The 20,128-nt window shown below is 42.0% G+C and overlaps 1 protein-coding gene and 1 long non-coding RNA gene across 3 annotated transcripts in view; one reads left to right on the top strand and one right to left on the bottom strand.

Annotated features, from left to right (window-relative positions):
* Positions 1-20,128, top strand: part of LOC124789740 — a 926,922-nt gene that overhangs the window by 28,669 nt on the left and 878,125 nt on the right. The gene's annotated exons all lie outside the window — the stretch shown is intronic.
* Positions 1-20,128, bottom strand: part of LOC124789739 (allantoinase) — a 253,013-nt gene that overhangs the window by 161,554 nt on the left and 71,331 nt on the right. For both annotated transcript variants that reach the window (XM_047257193.1, XM_047257192.1), the window contains exon 3: positions 8,059-8,210. In XM_047257193.1, the coding sequence (XP_047113149.1) occupies positions 8,059-8,210 (152 nt within the window). The remainder of the gene's footprint in view (positions 1-8,058; positions 8,211-20,128) is intronic.

The raw sequence follows: 20,128 nt of genomic DNA, 5'->3' as shown, positions 1-20,128 counted from the left end.
TCCTAACGTATTGATGCTGCTGTATTTCTATTTTTCCCTGAAAATTTTTGTACTTTCTTCTTTCGGCGATGAATTGAAGAATTTCTTCAAGGACGCAAGATCTCTTGGCAGTTACCCACATTGTGCCTATGTTTTTCTGTCCAACTTCAATGACTGCCCTTTTTAGCGGTGTCAGTTCCTCTTGAGCTGCAGTGCCTGCTGTGATATTCACTATCGCAGTATCTACAGCATAAGATAACTTCAGACGCACACCACACCATTATTCCTCAGTATTTCGGAATTCCACCTTTTTAACACTGATTCTTCTGGACGATTCACTTCGATGTACTTCTCACCGTTACTAAAGTGTGATCTGAATCTGTATCTGCTCCTCTGTATGGCTTACAATTAAAAATGGTTCAAATGACTCTGAGCACTATGGGACTTAACATCTGAGGTCATCAGTCCCCTAGAACTTAGAACTACTTAAACTGACATAAGGACATCACACACATCCATGCCCGAGGCAGGATTCGAACCTGCGACCGTAGCGGTCGCGCGGTTCCAGACTGAAGCGCGTAGAACCGCTCGGCCACACCGGCCGGCGCTTACAGTTAAAAAAAAATCTTGTTCCTAAACTTTCTTACCATAATATAGTGCAACTGGATTTTTCCCGTACCTCCACCCTTTTCGAAGTATACCTCCTTCTCTTGCGATTTTTGAACAATGTACTCGCTAATACTAGCTCAAATTCCCTTACCAAATATCTTGTGTGTCGTTAATACAGTGGTTTCCATTGCTCTCTTTATCCTCATGCCGTTGATCATTGCTGGTTCTTCCGTCTGTTAGAGGCAGTTTCCCACCCAATGGTCAAGAGGGTGTCCGAAATCTCGGTCCGCTCCTGTCGGTAGAACGAGTGCAGCTCCTCAAACGAGGTCTTTCGCCGACAACGGTGATGAGTTTTGTCGAAAAAGTAAGCAATGTCTGGGATTGAACACAGTCCTAAGGACGATTACTAACCGAAGATGCTACTTATGGACCACCGTAGCATTATAAAATGGAATATTCACGTAGGGTCAGTTGGTGGTAAAGCAGATGGCAGACTTCGATTCATTGGAAGGGTGCTGGAAAAAAACAGCGAATCTTACAAAACACTCTTGCGACCCATTGTAGACTGTTGCTCAAATGTTTGATACTAATTCTAAGTAGAACAGGGTGTGTTGAACGTATACAAACGAGGAAAGCACGTATGGTCACCCACCTGTTTGTCTGACCCGCAGAAGAGTCTCGTGGAGTTACTGACAATGGCTCTGAGCACTATGGGACTTAACATCTATGGTCATCAGTCCCCTAGAACATAGAACTACTTAAACCTAACTAACCTAAGGACATCACACAACACCCAGTCATCACGAGGCAGAGAAAATCCCTGACCCCGCCGCGAATCGAACCCGGGAACCCGGGCGTGGGAAGCGAGAACGCTAGGAGTTACTCACAAACCTGATTTAGAAGATGCTTGAAGATACTAGACTGCTAGACTAATTACCCCCAGCACAGAATCATTTAAGGGGAATTGGAACGCCCTGTATTGATAATCAAAAATTGCAATAGCAATGGTAATGAAACTTTTACAGGACTTTACGTGTTATGTTTTTGATGTACTGAACTAAAATCATTGCCGTCTCAGCACTGGTTTATGGAAATACAGTTTTTTGATTAAACGGTTAAAATTTTGTAGAATGTTTTGTAGTTTTTCCGAAATAATTTTAATTATACTTTACATCATGTTTGTACATCAGTTCAGTAGACTCAATGTGTCTATGTTTTGCCTCCCTTAAAATTTGAATACTCCACTTGGTTCCTGACATTTAGGCAATAACGCAACCGAAAACGTAAATTTTTAGAAATCGCTTATAAAGTTTGAAATGACTAAAACTTACTTAGTACGTGTTTTATTTGTTACTTTTACTCACCTAGGAGCCCCCTCCCCCATACTGTGTATAATCGTTTCGATGTATCTCATTTTTTATCCCTTCTGAACTCCTTGGTGACCATATCTGCTGCACAGTGGTGCGTTATCGATGCGAACCTTGTCCATTCGTTGAAGTTCTCTGATGCAGTTTACTCCAGGAAATTTCACCCTACCTATGTTGCCATTATTAAAGGCAGTAAATCATCACAGACCACGCCCCCATTTTAGTGCCTTCTTCTAAACAAAAGCATGTTTTGGTGTGCGATTCCATATGACACTGGTGAAGGGCTTATTTCGATTCTGTGTCTGCCCATGCAGATACTTTTTCAGTATGTCAGGATGTGCCAAGTGTCTGTACAGGTGCTTTATGACTTTCTAGACAGCTGCTGGGATGCAATGTTTCTGCTTGTATGAAGCGTCTGATATTGGAAGTTGCGTGACTTGGACAATGAATCTGGTCTGAGAGAACAGAGTTGATATATTGGTCGGTCAATTGTTGACAGTTTGTGGAAGGAAGTAGCACATATTGCTTGCCGCATTCTGAACAAATCATCAGTGTTAGTCCTAATGGCCGTCCCGTATTACTGTTGTAATTCATCAATAATTTTATCTACCAGCCCATCCCTTATGGTTTTACCATCAGAGTGTTTCTTGTTCCTCAAACTAATTTCAACTTCTTAACCTGACATCCATTCTCTTCTGGACATGACCCACAAATTCCAGTTTTTTGATATCTTATCAGTATAACGCCTGACTGCTATTACACTGTTGTATGCTTCTGAGCCCCAATCGTCTAAGAACTTAGAATAATAAAGTCGTTTCATTAATGAATCGACTGAAAATTTCAGAAGCTGCATAGATATCCGTTGCATTACTTATTCATAGTTCCTATCGCAGACATGTCCTGCTTTGTCCACTGATTTACATTCATAATAATGTTCTGTCGGAATCTGAAAGTCAATTAACCTTTCAAATACCAACACTTGTCACTGTAGCAACAGGATTCTTAGAATTTCTACATATACTAAACTGGTCTTCAGTATGAAAAGCTACTGTAATGAAAATAGAAACAATATAATTTCGCCCTTGTAATACTGTAATCCGTAGCCTCCTATATGAAAAGTTATCGATGTTTCTTGATGTTGGGCAATGCATGAAAAATTTGTAACATGTTGTTCAGGCAAAGATGACATTTAAAAAAAAAAGTTAGCTAGATGCGAGCAGGTCTCGCCCTCTGAGGGCTCTGCACAATCTTAATTACGTATATAGACAGTTCATCTATACCAGGAATCGGGAATCTCGACGTTGATACTGGCAAGGTGTCGGTACCGACAATTCCAAAACTTTCGAGAGTGTTTTAATTTTAAGTTTGAAGTCGGATAACAAATGACAAAATAAATATTTTTTCGTATAGATACAAATTAATAATTTTCAATTTTTTTTCCTTTACTTTTACTGTGAAGCATTGCTTTCTGCCAAATTTCTTGATTCGAGGTCGACGCGAATTATTTACAGTTTTTAATGAGTGAGTTTGAGAGTATGACATATGTGACATAAATGACCGTATCTTCTGACTTTATTGACTTAGAAGCTAAACATTTTTTATATCACCAAGGGCTCGTAGACCTTAGTATGTGACATAAATTTCAACGTGATACCTCTACCTGATTCTGAGAAAAAGCGTCTTAAAAGACGGACAGACAGACAGACAGTCGGGTAACAAATGACGAAAGAAATATTTTTTTCGTGGGATTTAATTACAAATTAACACTTTTCCGGTTTTTCCTTTTTTTATTGTTACTCCTAGCTTCACGCTGAATTTCGTTATTATAGGTCAACGTGATGTAGCTATAGGTTTTAATGAGTGAGTTTGAAAGTATCAAGACATGTAACATAAACAGCTGTATCCTTTGACTGTATTGACTTAGAAGCTTACATATACCGCACCATCAAGGGACAATAGACCTTAGTATGTGACGTAAATTTCAACTTGATACGTCTAAAAGTTCTTGAGGAAGTGGAGTCTTTAAAAGACGGACGGATAAACAGACAGTCGTATCACAAATGACAAAAAAGATTTTGCTTGTGACAGAATTACAAATTAACAATTTTTGGATTTTTTCCTTTACTTGTGCTGTGAAACCTTGCTCTTTGCCAAATTTATTGATTCTAGGCCAAATGCAAATATGCTATGGGTTTTGACAAGTGAGTTTTCAATGGCTGTATCGTTTGATTGCAGTGACTTAGAAGCTTCTGTTCATTACAACGTGAAGAGAAGTTATACTTAGAAAGAGGGCTTTTAAGAGCCGAACAACGTTGTGATCCTACAGGGGTTCTGTTTTTACCGACTGAGGTATGGAATCCTACTTTCCATGCGACTTCATGTGATTTATACACCATTTTATTAAGAAAATTTTTTATAATGAAATGACAATAAAAAAACGACAAAAAGTTTACCTTCTAATTCCTCTTCAACAGTAATTCATCTAAATCAACATGGCTACTCGGCAAATCACACTTGAGTACCTGGCATAGTGTTCATCGGACCACCTTCACATTAATTCTCTATTATCCAACTATCGAACAGCGCGCGGAAAAAACAAACACGTATATTTTTCAGTGTGAGCTCTGATTTCCTTGTATGTTGGCATCAAAAAGGTATTTTCGCTTCCGGAGGACAAAGTTGGTGACTGAAATTTCGTGAGACAATCCCGCCACAACGGAAAACGCCTTTCTTTTAATGATTTATACCCCAAATTCTATATTATGTCCGTGACATTCTATTCCCTATTTCTCGATAATACAAAATATGCTACCTTTCTTTGAACTTTCTCGATGTGCTCCGTTAATTCTATCTTGTAAGGATCCCACAATCGTGCAGCTGTACTCCAAAAGAGGACGGACGGGGGTAGCGTAGTCAGTCTCGTTAGTACATCTACATCCACGCAGATACTTCGCAAGCCACCGTACGATGCGTGGCAGAGGATACCCTGTACCACCACCAGTCGCTTCCTTTACTGTTCTACTCGCAAACAGAGCGAGGGAAAAACGACTGTCTATATGCCTCCGCATGAGCCCTAATTTCTTGTATTTACCTTCGTGGCCCTTATGCGTAATGTATGTTGGCGGCAGTGGATCGTTCGGCAATGAGCATCAACAGCCTCGAAAAGAACGTCGCTTTCACTCCAGGGATTCCCGTTTGAGTTGCCGAAGCATCTCCGTGACACTGACGCGTTGCTCGAACCTGCCAGTAACAAATCTAGCAGCCCGCTTCTGAATTGTTTCGATATCTTCCTTTAATCCGATCTGGTACGGATCCCAAACACTTAAGCAGTACTTTAGAATAGGTCGCAACGGTGTCCTGTATGCTGTCTCCTTTACAGACGAACTACACTTTCCTAAAATTTTCCCAATAAACCGAAGTCGGCCATTCGCCTTCCCTACCACAGTCCTCAAATGCTCGTTCCATTTCATATCTCTTTGCAACGTTACGTCCAGATATTTAAACGACGCTACTTACACTGCGTCCGAACATTACGGGTTTGTTTTTCCTACTCATCAGCTTTAGCTTACATTTTTCTACTCTCCTCGGACGCTACTAAGCTGCTATACATCACACCAACAAGATATTTTATTTAAGACACCTTGTATCCTCCTACAGTCACTCAACTTCGACACCTGACAGAACTCCGCAGCATCACCTGCAAACAACCTGAGATGGCTGCTCAGACTGGACGACTCCGGTCGGTGTATGTCTTGTTTGATCCACTGAAGACATGCAGCCTTATGTCCAGCTGTGAGCAGTGGCCTGTTGCGAGGAGCACAACCCCAAAAAACCATTGGTTCCTCTTCCCTTCGTAATGTTCGCACGGATTCTGGTTGAGGTGGGGCTACGTTCAGTGGCAGCAGCGGTTTCTGTCGCACTTGAGGTCGATTGTGTGTCCTACATCGTTTACATGTATAAGGAACAGCAGAGGACGTATAACATCATCTTGGAGAACACCAGAAATCACTTCTGTTTTACTCGACGACTTTCCGTCAGTTATTACGGACTGTAACTTCTCTGACAGGAAATCACGAATCCGGTCGTATGACAGACGATATGCCATAAGCACGCAATTTGATTACAAACCACTTCTGAGGTAAGGTGTCAAAAGCCTTCTGCAAAATCTAGAAATACGTAATCAATTAGAAATTCCTTGTCGATAGCACTCAACAAGTAGTCTAAGTAAGGAGCTAGTTATGTTTGACAAGAAAGATGTCTTCTAAATCCGTACTGACTATGTGTCAATATACTGCTCTATTCGAGGTAACACATAATGTTCGAATACAACATACGTTCCTGAATCCTGCTGCATATCGACGTCAATGATATGGGCCTGTAGCTTACTGGATTACTCCTATTGCCTTTCTTGAATATTGGTGTAACCCGTGCAACTTTCCCGTCTTTGGATACGGATCTTTCGTCGAGCGAGAGGTTGTACGAGGGTTATTCGGAAAGTAAGGAACGATCGGTCGTGAAATCGAAACCACAGCGAAAATCAAAGCTGTTTTATTTGCACATTTAGCTACACCTTCCAAATACTTCTCTACATAGTCGCCTCTCCGACTTAGACACTTGTCGGAGCGTTATACCAAATTTCCAACACCATCGTCATAGAAGGCAGCCGCTTGTGTTTTCCGATAATTCTCTACCCTGGTGTACAGCGCGTAGCCTGCACCCAAATGTTGTCTTCGTAGCCAGCGTTTCATGTGAACAGAGATGATAGGACGAGCCAATTAGGGCTGTGTTGTGGGTATCGAACACTTCCCATCGAAAAGGCTGCGGAAGCGTCTTCACTGCCCCTGCAGAGTGCGGCTGAGAATTGGCATGAAGAAGGAAGTGCGTGGCAGTTGTGTTAGGTGGGCTGCATTCATTAAGGCGAAGCCTCTCAGCGGGCCCTCCTACTTGGCGGGAGATATTGTTGTTCTAGGCACCTTTACTCGCCCACAGTGCGCTCACAACTGAAAAGAGCGTCTTGATGCGGTCGACAGGCATACTAGAGACACTGCCCAAAAGGTCTGTGAAAAGCCTTATCGAATTTTCACAGTTGTTTCGATTTTGCGACCGATCGTTCCTCAGTTTGCGAATAGCCCTCGTACATGTGTGTGTGTGTAATCTTATGGGACTTAACTGCTAAGGTCATCAGTCACTAAGCTTACACACTACTTAACCTAAATTATCCTAAGGACAAACACACACACCCATGCCCAAGGAAGGACTCGAACCTCCGCTGGGACCAGCCACACAGTGCATGACTGCAGTGCCTTAGACCTCGTACATGATAGTTAAGTTTGGAGATATTGAATCAGCATACTCTGAAAGGAACCTAACTGGTATACAATCTGGACCTGAAGAGTTACTTTTGTTAAATGATTTCAGTTGTTTGCTCGTGTTGGCAGCTGTTCTTAATTCAAACTCTGGAATATTTACTTAGTCTTCTTTGGTGAAGGAATTTTGGAATGTTGTGTTTTATAACTCTGTGTTAGCAGCACTGTCATCGATAGTATTTCCATTGCTATCACGCAGAGAAGGCATTGTGTTTTGCCACTAGCAAATTTTACATACAACCAGTATCCCTTTGTATTTTCTGCCCGGCTTAGAGACAAAGTTTCGTTGTGAAAAGCATCTTGCATTGAAATCCGCGTTAAATTTCGAGCTTCTGTAAATGATCGCTAATCTTAGTGGGTTTTGCGTTCGTTTAAGTCTGGAACTTTCTTTCGTTGTTACTACAACAGTGTTCTCACCTGTTTTATGTACCATGCGGTATCAGCTCCATCGTTTGTTAATTTATTTCGTATAAATCTCTCAACTGCTGTCGATACTATTTCCTTGAATTCAAGCCACATCTGGTCTACGCTTACACTTTTAAGTTGGAAGGAGTGTAGATTGTCCCCCAGGGAAGCGTCATCCCACTTTCTATATTTAAACAGAACGGCATGAAGTCCATATGAGTGGTAGAACGATAAGCACACGATAAGTACGCTGTGCCATGCAGTTCGCAGTGGTTTGCTGAGTGTCCTGTGGGGGCAGCACAGAGAAGCGGCCGCAGCGCCAGCGCACTCACAGCGGCATCTCGACGAGAGTGGTGACGCCGCCGGCGGCGGCAGCGCGCGTGCCCGTCCAGAAGCCCTCCCAGTCGACGCGGCCCGGCTCGTTGAGGTGCACGTGCGAGTCCACCAGGCCCGGCATCAGCACCAGGTCGCCCACGTCCACGATCTGCAACACACACCAGCGCACTCTTCACGCGCTCTTCCGTACTCCGATCTCCTTTGAAACCGCCACGCAATCGTTTTAGAGGACAAGAACTAGGCGGAAAGTTCCCCGATTGTCAGTACAACACTTCTTCCCTACATACAAATGCAGTTATTTTCGGTGTCGTCTGCTTCTAGGCCAATATACTTCGTCTGCCTTTTTTCCAGTTAGCTGATTCCACGCTTGAAATACACTACGAGCGGTTTGCCAAATACTCTTCTACTGTGAACTAAACCTCAGTATCTACATATATAGCTACATGATTACGCTGCACTTCGAAATTAAGCACTGACAGAGGGTTTATCGAAACTCCTTCAACCTAATTCTCTATCGCCCCACTCTCAAACGGCGAGTGGGAAAAACGAACACTTATATCTTTCTGTGCGAGCTCTGATTTCTCTCATTTTATCGTGATGGTTACTTCCCCCTATGTACGTGGGCGCCAACATAATAGTTTCGCAAAGGGAGGAGAAAGCTGGTGACTGAAATTTAACGTGAAGATCCTCCCGCAGCGAGAAATACACTCCTGGAAATTGAAATAAGAACACCGTGAATTCATTGTCCCGGGAAGGAGAAACTTTATTGACACATTCCTGGGGTCAGATACATCACATGATCACACTGACAGAACCACAGGCACATAGACACAGGCAACAGAGCATGCACAATGTCGGCACTAGTACAGTGTATATCCACCTTTCGCAGCAATGCAGGCTGCTATTCTCCCATGGAGACGATCGTAGAGATGCTGAATGTAGTCCTGTGGAACGGCTTGCCATGCCATTTCCACCTGGCGCCTCAGTTGGACCAGCGTTCGTGCTGGACGTGCAGACCGCGTGAGACGACGCTTCATCCAGTCCCAAACATGCTCAATGGGGGACAGATCCGGAGATCTTGCTGGCCAGGGTAGTTGACTTACACCTTCTAGAGCACGTTGGGTGGCACGGGATACATGCGGACGTGCATTGTCCTGTTGGAACAGCAAGTTCCCTTGCCGGTCTAGGAATGGTAGAACGATGGGTTCGATGACGGTTTGGATGTACCGTGCACTATTCAGTGTCCCCTCGACGATCACCAGTGGTGTACGGCCAGTGTAGGAGATCGCTCCCCACACCATGATGCCGGGTGTTAGCCCTGTGTGCCTCGGTCGTATGCAGTCCTGACTGTGGCGCCCACCTGCACGGCGCCAAACACGCATACGACCATCATTGGCACCAAGGCAGAAGCGACTCTCATCGCTGAAGACGACACGTCTCCATTCGTCCCTCCATTCACGCCTGTCATGACACCACTGGAGGCGGGCTGCACGATGTTGGGGCGTGAGCGGAAGACGGCCTAACGGTGTGCGGGACCGTAGCCCAGCTTCATGGAGACGGTTGCGAATGGTCCTCGCCGATACCCCAGGAGCAACAGTGTCCCTAATTTGCTGGGAAGTGGCGGTGCGGTCCCCTACGGCACTGCGTAGGATCCTACGGTCTTGGCGTGCATCCGTGCGTCGCTGCGGTCCCGTCCCAGGTCGACGGGCACGTGCACCTTTCGCCGACCACTGGCGACAACATCGATGTACTGTGGAGACCTCACGCCCCACGTGTTGAGCAATTCGGCGGTACGTCCACCCGGCCTCCCGCATGCCCACTATACGCCCTCGCTCAAAGTCCGTCAACTGCACATACGGTTCACGTCCACGCTCTCGCGGCATGCTACCAGTGTTAAAGACTGCGATGGAGCTCCGTATGCCACGGCAAACTGGCTGACACTGACGGCGGCGGTGCACAAATGCTGCGCAGCTAGCGCCATTCGACGGCCAACACCGCGGTTCCTGGTGTGTCCGCTGTGCCGTGCGTGTGATCATTGCTTGTACAGCCCTCTCGCTGTGTCCGGAGCAAGTATGGTGGGTCTGACACACCGGTGTCAATGTGTTCTTTTTTCCATTTCCAGGAGTGTATATTTGCTTTAACGACTGGCAGTCCAATCCCCATGCCATGTCCATACCACTCTGTCCTCTATTTCGTTATAATAGAAAACGAGCTGTCCTTCTCTGAACTTTTTCGACATCCTCCGTCAATTCCATCTGATACTGATCCCCCACCGCACAACAGTACTCCAGGAGAGGGCAGACAAGCGTCGTGTAAGCATTCTCTTTGGTAGATCAGTTGCACTTCCTTAGTATTCTGCCAATAATTCGCAGTCTCTGGTTCGCTTTCCCCTCAACGTTCCAAAATAAGTTATTCGTAATTGTATTCGACTAATGACCTCAGCAGTTGAGTCCCATAGTGCTCAGAGCCACGTAATTGTATTCCTAAGTATTTAGTTGAATTTACAGTCTTTAGAATTCCGTGATTTATCGTGTAACCGAAATTTAGCGGATTTCTTTTAGTACTCATGTGGATGATTCTAGACTTTTCATTATTTAGAGTCATTGCCACTTTGCGCACCACACAGATATCTTGCATAAATCATTTTGCAATTGGTTTTGACTATCTGATAACTTTACAAGACGGTAAATGACAGTAATAGCTGCAAACAATCTAAGAGGGCTGCTCATATTCTGCCCTAGGTCGTTCATGTAGATCAGGAACAGCAGAGGCCCTATAACTCTTCCTTGGGGAACACCAGATATTACTTCTTTTATACTCGATGACTTTCCATCAGTTACTACGAACTGTGACCGTTATTACAGGAACTCAAGAACGAGACGACACTCTATAGGACTCAATTTGATTGGAAATCGTTTGTGAAGAAACGTGCCAAAAGTCTTCTGAAAATCTAGAAATTTGGACTCAGTTTCAAATCCGGCGCGTGGTACCGTTTCCCTTGCAGTATTTGTTAATGAATTACAATTCTGATTTGTTGTTGGTTCATTAATGATGCTCATAAGGTAGTAGCTATGCGAACTACCAATATTCTATGTCTCTTTTTCTGCAAACTTTGAAGCGCAGGCATAAACAAATATCATAAGAGATATTTCTTCTAAAACAGGGTGCACTGACTATAAATAAACTACAATACTACATTGCAAATCTGTTTCAGTTCCTATTTGTCGAACGCATTGACCTACGCTACATGGATTCCTAGGGAAAAAAGTGTTTCGCTTTACGACTGTTAATTATGAGTAATATTTAGGAACAAATTATCCTCGTTAAGTGAAATAACAATGTAAAATTTACAATGCAAATAATACATACTAAATTCATACTAAAATCAGTTGTCTTTACTTTATGACCAATTAAGATACTAAGTAACTGTCATATATAATATAACTGAACATTTTAACTGTAGTTAATTACATGAGATTTCCAATTTACATAATGAAATTAGCGATTGTAATGATGATTAGTGAGATTTATGTAGCTGTAACTTCTCACTTACAACTGTTTGCTGTTGTGCATCAAGTTTACTATCGAAAATTATTAGCAGCGACTTGAAATGCTTATGAGCTAATTTGCAGCTGTATATAATTTTTGTATATTTTATTTAGGAGAATTTTTTCATAGATAAATAATGCCGAAAGGGGAAAAAGGCACTGGCAAACTTATGCAGCTGATCAAACTGTGTGAGTGGAAGACTCCTATGAAATTCGAGCAATGATGAATTTAAATATTTGTCTTTATAAAAATCGCTGGATTGCAAAACAACAATTTCGAAGGCTTAGTAAAGAATTCGGTTCTGACTAAAGAATTGCGCTGGATTTATCTTGAAGCGAATTTTAATTTAATTAAATACTCGCTGTTAAACACGCCCTATCTACACTAAGGAACTGTACTCACAAAGCAAAAAAGTCCCATTACATTTCCTTTTCAGAACTCACATGTTATCGTTACCCACAAGATGGTACAGCACTATTGCACTAAACGTCTCTGCTCTTCGGAAGACGTCACAGTAGTGACAGTACAGTGCGTTGTAAGTAGTCATGTTGACTGAACGTAGTTATAACGACACATATTTCAGTCTAACTCAGGCACGTACAAGCATTAGTCCACAAATATCTGAGCCTGAGTTGGATTGGAATATGTGTCGTTATAATTACGTTCACTCTACATGACTACTTACAACGCACTGATGATAGCTGTACTGTCAGTTGAAATCTAGACGTGCAGTGCAGTAAAAGAGACAAATGATATTACGACTAATGCTGACCTTGTTTCTGTCCTTGTAAATTATTTATTCACTGCCGGTTTGGGTCATAAATCATCTTCACTGTGCGCTATATACAAACGAAACAAAACAGATGACTTAGCTACACGTAACAACTGGGTTCAAAGTTTTCTGTTATCAATGTCATCGACACACCACCCACACTCATCATCCACTGACAGAGAACGTCAGGATGTCATTTCTAACTACAAAATTACTTTTATTAAGCGAGATAGGTTCAGGAGCAATCAGTAATTATCATATGAGTGCATTTAATAGCTACAAGGATTGTCTGATAAATTCCTTCGAGTATTCTTGTTATTTCTAGTTATTGCTGTTGGTGAGACATAATTATTGGATAGTCTTTGTGATACAATAAAAATTCGAAATCGTGCTCTGATGGTTATGCTATAATCATCAACATTATAAAGTTTAAAGAAACAACTTGGACAGGTTTGGCGGATAAATGTACCAAGCATGGGTCGAAAAGGAAGAAAATTTCGTAATTACACTGGGGTATCCCAGCTGCCCTTATCGCAAATGATACGTTCAGTGCATTTTCTGATAAACTCTGAATAAATAAGGAAATATGATTATTTATGATTTTCCGATTTTCTCTTGGCTCAGCATCTACAGAAACGAAAAAAATTGAGTTTCTAACAGTATTTTCGGTTATGTGCTTGGGAAATTGCTAATTCTCTAATTTTAAAATAAAAAAAGCAACAAACTTGTATCAGGATGGATATTTGAATCTTACAGATCGATTAACCGAATAGTTTCGTATTGTTACAGTAACTTCTCAAAACTTTTCAAGATTATTTATACATTGTGGTATTTTTAATAAAAATTTTGAAAGTACTGAAATCTCATTCTACGAGTAATTTTATTTCAGAAAAGACACGAAAACAGTGAGAGAGTAGAATTACTAACTGATTTCAGCTTTTGACCTAATATTTGTTCTTTATAATCTATTAAGGGACACAAAATTTCATATTTTGTCCATGAATCAAATATTTTACATTGAAGTTAGGGACAATTCAGTTGTAAGATAATTTAGCTCCTGTAAACAAATTTCACAATTGTGTCATCGACTTTTTAAGTGTGACATCGCGATGACCACGGAGTTAGTATTTAGCAAAAGTCAGCTTTTCTGCGTTTTTTATTTGCCCTCTTCCCGCTTCAGACAAAGTAACTGATTCAAAACTGATGTTTTCGCAAGTAACAGTGATAGTTAAACGCTCTGTAACGATGAGCTGATTCACTGATGCTGTAAAACTGAATTATTTAAAACATCAAAAGCTGCTCTAAATTTTAGTTTTAAAGAAAGCAGAAAAGAATTCAGTATCATACCCATCAGAAAAATCTCCTGCGTACTCATTCTTTATATCGAGACTAACGTAATGAAAGAGAGAGTTCAAGGTGCCAACCATACGTCATAGCAGGAAAAACCAACTAGCGGGCCATTCAGTGCCGTCGTTTTATCAGAGAAACATCTTGCGGATCATTCGTATACATTTCGGAACTCGAAATCACACACTAACTTATCAACGGCATAGCTTTGCTATTCAAGCGCACTACATGGATCGACTTCACCCCACTGTCATTGGTCTCTTGTAACCAACACTGTGTTGATGCGGCAGGAATGACGCCCCTGTCATAAGCAGTATGGTGAAGTCCTACCAGCCGGTTTGCCTTCATTAAATGAGAGTGTAGCCCGATGTCATCGGGCCTCGATTCACTGTCGATCACAAGAAGTGAACATTTGGATGAGCACCATGCACCCAAGTCTGATAACGGATCTTCATATACAACAAGGTTCAGCTGGCGCGACAACTACTGCCAATTGACCATTTCCAAGAGCGAGAACTGGGTGCTGGAAAGCCAATATGTGGATGATAATTTTGAGAGGAATGTCCATCTTTAGCGATGACGCGCATTTGAAACTGGACAGTTACGTCAGCAAGTACAACTGTCGGATTTAGTATGACGTGAATCCTCAAATCATCCGTCAACAGCCGATGCATGCAAGACGATTTGCAGTTTGCTGCACATTTTGGGCGTATTAAGTGACTGGGCCTTGCATTTTCCAGACTGCCATACGTAATACAGTGACGGTGAATAACGTACGTTATCAGAACACGATAAGTGAGTTCCTTTGACCTCAACTGGAGGTGTTTGACCTCGAAAATAGGAAGGTGGCGTCAGCTGTTACGCAGCGCATTGTTTCAGGAGGAAATTCTGGGTTATGTCATAGCACGACTTGCAGACGAGAATTAGCCATCAAGGTCTTGTGATATGACCTATGAATACCTCCTGCGAGGTTACGTGAAGTCACGCGTTTACACAAACAAATACTGAACGATTTCCGAGCTAAAGCGTGAAACTGAGAGCGTTCATTAAGAAAATCGATTCAGAAATGCACAAAAAATGTTATTAAAATATTGTATAGAAAAGTAGGAGTTCATCAATAAAATTAGACGAACATTTGTTTTCCATACGTAACGACATTGCATATCGCTGAATTGTAATAAAGATATTTCTAATTTGAAAGTAACTAACGTATTTTTTCAGAAATTTAATAGTGCATTTTCATTGGGACGCTCTTTCAACATACGATGAGTCAGAGGAATGTTCAGCATTCTGACGCCTAACTGTCATCGGCAAAGTTCTTTCCTCCGGGATGCTCAAGCCACTGGACTTAGCTACGTCGGCCTTGATGATTATTCAATAAGATGGATATTATATAACTATTATCCTTATTCTTTTCTTCTCCCTGGGACACCGGTCCTGCCGAATGAATAGGAGAAGAGGCTCAGTGAAGTTTATTAGTGAAGGAGATAAGAGCATACCCAGAGTCACCTAAGCGGGAAGAGGAAGGGGTTGCGGAGCGAAGGGAGTCATGTTACATTACCTTGCAATGACGAAATAGTTTTGAGGTACGCTTGCTACTAGTCAATATCTATTACAAGTTCCGGCTTTCTTCAAATTGATACTGTACTGATCCGTCTGACTGATAGGCGCGATTAGACGCGTACTGGTTTGACGCGGGATGCAAGTCCTGACACAGGCGAGGAGATAGCGACTCGAGCTGTTAGTTTCATTGCTTTTGGCACTTAAGTTTCTGTTGCTCGTGAAATTTAAGTGCTTACTCTGGGAGCGTGGCCATTACAAATCCACTTGCGACATGTGTGTATCGCCACGGTGTACACTCAAAGGCAGAAAATTATTTTATGACTGTCACACAAGCAAAGTCCATACCAATAAAGATACAAAACAGACAATGGCACCACATGAAAGAGAAAAATGAGGCAGCAAATACATCTAAATATCCAATCTGTAGATGTAAAAGTACTTTAGCTATTGACCATGCAAGGTATGTATGTACCAACTGTCTAAACAGCTTCAGTGAAGCCAGCCGGTGTGGCCGAGCGGTTGTAGGCGCTTCAGTCTGGAACCGCGCGACCGCTACGTTAGTTAGGTTTAAGTAGTTCTAAGTTCTAGGGGACTGATGACCTCAGATGTGAAGTCCAATGGTGCTCAGAGCCATTTGAAGCAGCTTAAGTGATAGTGACGAACAAGGTGTCAACAGATAGCCCTTGAACAGAGCTACCTGAAACCAGCTTCACAATTTTAGTCACAGCAATACGATTTCGGTTACAAGTTATAATGTTGATTATAAGGCTTGAAAACGCTTTAAGTACAAAATAGTTTGCAGAACAATTGCGGTAGCGGTATAGGCTTATTAGATAATAGAGTACGACAGCTGCCTGTTGATATATAATTCTCCTTGGGTTTAAAATAGTTAATAGCAAAGAATACAAAATGTAATAATTTCTCTGAATAAGATGGCAATAACCAGAAAAGTAAATACGCTACGTGATCAGAAGTATCCGGACACCCCCCAAAAACATACGTTTTTCATATTACGTGCATCGTGCTGCCACCTACTGCCAGGTACTCTATATCAACGACCTCAGTAGTCATTAGACATCCTGAGCGAGCAGAATGGAGCGCTCCACGGAACTCACGGATTTCGAAAGTTGTCAGGTGATTGGGTGTCACTTGTGTCATACGTCTGCACTCGAGATTTCCACACTCCTAAACATTCCTAAGTCCACTGTTCCCGATGTGACAGTGAAGTGGACACGTGAGGGGACACGTACAGCACAAATGCGTACAGGCTGACCTCGTCTGTTGACTGACAGAAACGACCGACAGTTGAAGAGGGTCGTAATGTGTAATAGGCAGACTTCTATCCAAACCATCACACGAATTCCAAACTGCATAGAGGTCCACTGCATGTACTATGAAAGTTAGGTGGGAGGTGAGGAAACGTGGATTTTATGGTCGAGTGGCTGCTCATAAGCCACACATCACGCCGGTAAATGCCAAACGATGCCTCGCTTGGTTTAAGGAGCGTAAACATTGGACGATTGAACAGTGGAAAAACTTTGTGTGGAGTGACGAATCACGGTATACAATGTGGTGATCCGATGGCACGGTGCGGGTATAGCGAATGCCCAGTGAACGTCATCTGCCAGCATCTGTAGTGCCAACAGTAAAATTCGGAGGCGTTAGTGTTATGGTGTGGTCGTGTATTTCATGGAGGGGGCTTGCACCCCTTGTTATTTTTGCATGGCAATATCACAGCATAGGCCTAAATTGATGTTTTAAACACCCTCGTGCTTCTCACTATTGAAGAGCAATCCGGGGATGGCGATTGCATCTTTCAGTACGATAGAGCACCTGTTCATAATGCACGGCTTGTGTCGGAGTGGTTACACGACAATAACATCCCTGTAATGGACTGGCCTGCACGGAGTCCTGACCTGAATCCTATAGAACAACTCTGGGATGTTTTGGAAAGCCGACTTCGTACCAGGCCTCATCGACCGACATCGATTCCTCTCCTCAGTGCAGTACTCCGTGAAGAATGGGCTGCCATTCGCCAAGAGACCTTCCAGCACTTGATTGATGCCTGCGAGAGTGGAAGCTGTCATCAAGGCTAAAGGTGGGCCAATACCATATGGAGTTTCAGCATTACCGATGGAGGGCTCCACGAACTTGTAAGTAATTTTCAGCCAAGTTTCCGGATACTTTTGATCAAATAGTGTATCTCAAAAAAATTTTAATACCACCACTGAAAACCTTGAGAAATTTTACTCCTAATTCGTGTGTAATACTTATAATAATGATTATTTTAATGTAAGTTTTATTGATTATAAAGTTCATTTATAAGCAATGGATGACATTCCGTAAGATTTACTGATCAATATTTCACACCTCAAAGGAATAAGTACGCGAGTGCGAGTCATCTAAAGAGTTTAGATACGTACTGTTAATAGTAATGACAGCAGTATGCGTGATTTTGCAACAACAGATCGAGGCTGTTAAAGAACAGCGGTCATGTTGTTCTGGGTCAGTTGGTTGTACGAGATCACTGAGTCGCGCAGTGTGCGACTGAACAGCATATCAGTCGCGATTATGAAATTTTTTGGATATTGTAGGAATTCTGCGGGAGTTCGGGAAGTTATACAAGTTTTGACAGCCACGTTTTTGGACTCTGGACAGCAGTGTAATCTTAATGATTTGTAAAATTTCTACTTGGGCTCGTGAACTTTTGCTCTGTGCAGCAACATGGTTTTTAGATACTTGTAAAATTTCTTCATAGGTTGCAAAATTTCCCACAATCGATTTTTCGAACTTTTAGCTTCAGACACCAATGTAATGTGCCGGGCTTAGAACATTCTTGATCGAGTTCATGGATAAGTCACCCATTGCACTCGCAGTTTTAAGCAAGGACTAAATAAACATTTTAATTACCAAACTGTAGCCAGCTTGTGTTGAGGACATTTATCTATTTCGCCATCCATAATTACGCATGTAATTTAGTTAATTTACAGAACATTAACAGAACAATAACAGGATAATATGACATATGTGTGATCGTGCTCTAGGCATAAAAGATAGGCCACGCGCTTTATCAGCCACTTTTACACGAAGTGAGTGAAAAATAGAGAGAATAGTAAATCGCGTAACTGTTTAGCGGGGCGGGATGTAACGCATTTTTTTCTTCTAGAGGGTGACGAATGCCAAGCGCCCTCTCCCGCCCCTCTCTGGACACGCTATTGGAATGAGAGCCCTAGTGAAAGAGATTTGTCATTTCTTCACACATACTCAGGAATAGGAATGCCTGTGAACTAGTGAAATACAGACACGAGTCTCCCAAGCCGGTACACAGTTTTAATTCATCAAATAGTCACCAAATACTCGGCATGAATCAAAAACATTTCGTTTCTCTTCCGCGATAGATTTGACTGCGGGTTTGTCATTGGTACAAATGAATTATCGGTTAAAATTCAACCGTACAGGAGGCTATGAATTCCTGTGTGGAAAATACCATTGCTTGGACATTAATTTCTCGAGTAACTCTGCGTGAAATACCGGATTTTTTTCACTAGTACGCAACATTATACATGACAGGATATTTTCTTTCCTTCCAGTGTAGCTAAATATTGTGAGGTAGTAATTAACAGAATATGCTACCCACCTCTGTGTTGTCTGCTTTGTCCATTTTTATGTTTGTAATTTTTTAAATTTTTTACTGCCCAGCTTTTAAGTGTAGCTCTGATATTTCCAGTCTTTTTCCTCACACTTCTATTCAGCGGGATTTTAGTCAGCGAACAAAATTTTCCTCGTGCAGTCCAGACCAGTGGGCAGAATATTTAAATTTAGCTCCACAGTGTTTAAATGTTCAGCAGAGTCATTTTACGCTCTTGCGGGTAGAAGGATTCTTCCAATGGAATACGCTTACAGTGTATTAAGTTTTTAGCAGCTGCAACTCACTGTCTATTTTCCGAGATGATATCCAAAGTCCTCTTTTTCCGCATTAAATGAGTAATATTTTACTTTACACTACTCACGAGGAGCTGCGACAAATAATGAAGACTGCAATACGTGTGGCCACACATCTCTAGGTACGTCCCAGCACTGAGATCACTGCACAGTGCTGTCCGTGTGCATAGCATACGTTCCTTATGTCGATTATGTCGCTTCAGCAAAAGTCTAGAAGAGGCAAGAAGCATCTATTTTTATTTGTGTATTTATTTTTTTACGTTCTGGACGGAATCATGGGAAACGAGAGCGATGAAAGACTTTCAAACGGGTAACATTTGAGAAATGTTAATGAGAGATTAATTATAGGAAAAATGCACTTTAAATTTGTTTACACCATAACCGGTTTAAATCAATGATCCTCATCACTTGATGGAGTTATTTGAATCTACATACTGCAGCACGTCAGCATTTAATCAGAGGCGACAGTAAGTGTAAATATTCAAGCACCATATTGTAGAAGAAGCAGAAAATACAACAAATCGTTAACACTCAGTAATTATATCAAGTAAGGTTAACTGCAGTGTTCTCCGTGTGGCACTGTATAAATTTCATGGGGATGTGTGTAAGATTTTATCTTTACTTTGCGCTACCCGCGTATTAATCTTAGCACATCTTGAGGGCTTTAGGTACGATGACATTACTATACTAACACTTCAGTATAAAATGAGGCACAACTATAAAATTTTCTGCAATTTCTGAGACAGACGTATATGATAAGTTACTGTTATGAGACGGAGGAAGAATAAATCATATTCTTAACTGAATGAGATCAGTTGCTGTATCTGTTGTGGTCTTCAGTTGAGAGACTGGTCTGATGGAGCTCTCCGTGCTACCCTATCCTGTGCAAGATT

The sequence above is a fragment of the Schistocerca piceifrons genome, chromosome 3, assembly GCF_021461385.2.
Source record: "Schistocerca piceifrons isolate TAMUIC-IGC-003096 chromosome 3, iqSchPice1.1, whole genome shotgun sequence".
NCBI classification, from domain to species: domain Eukaryota; kingdom Metazoa; phylum Arthropoda; class Insecta; order Orthoptera; family Acrididae; genus Schistocerca; species Schistocerca piceifrons.
This window is presented reverse-complemented; position numbering and strand designations above follow the sequence as displayed.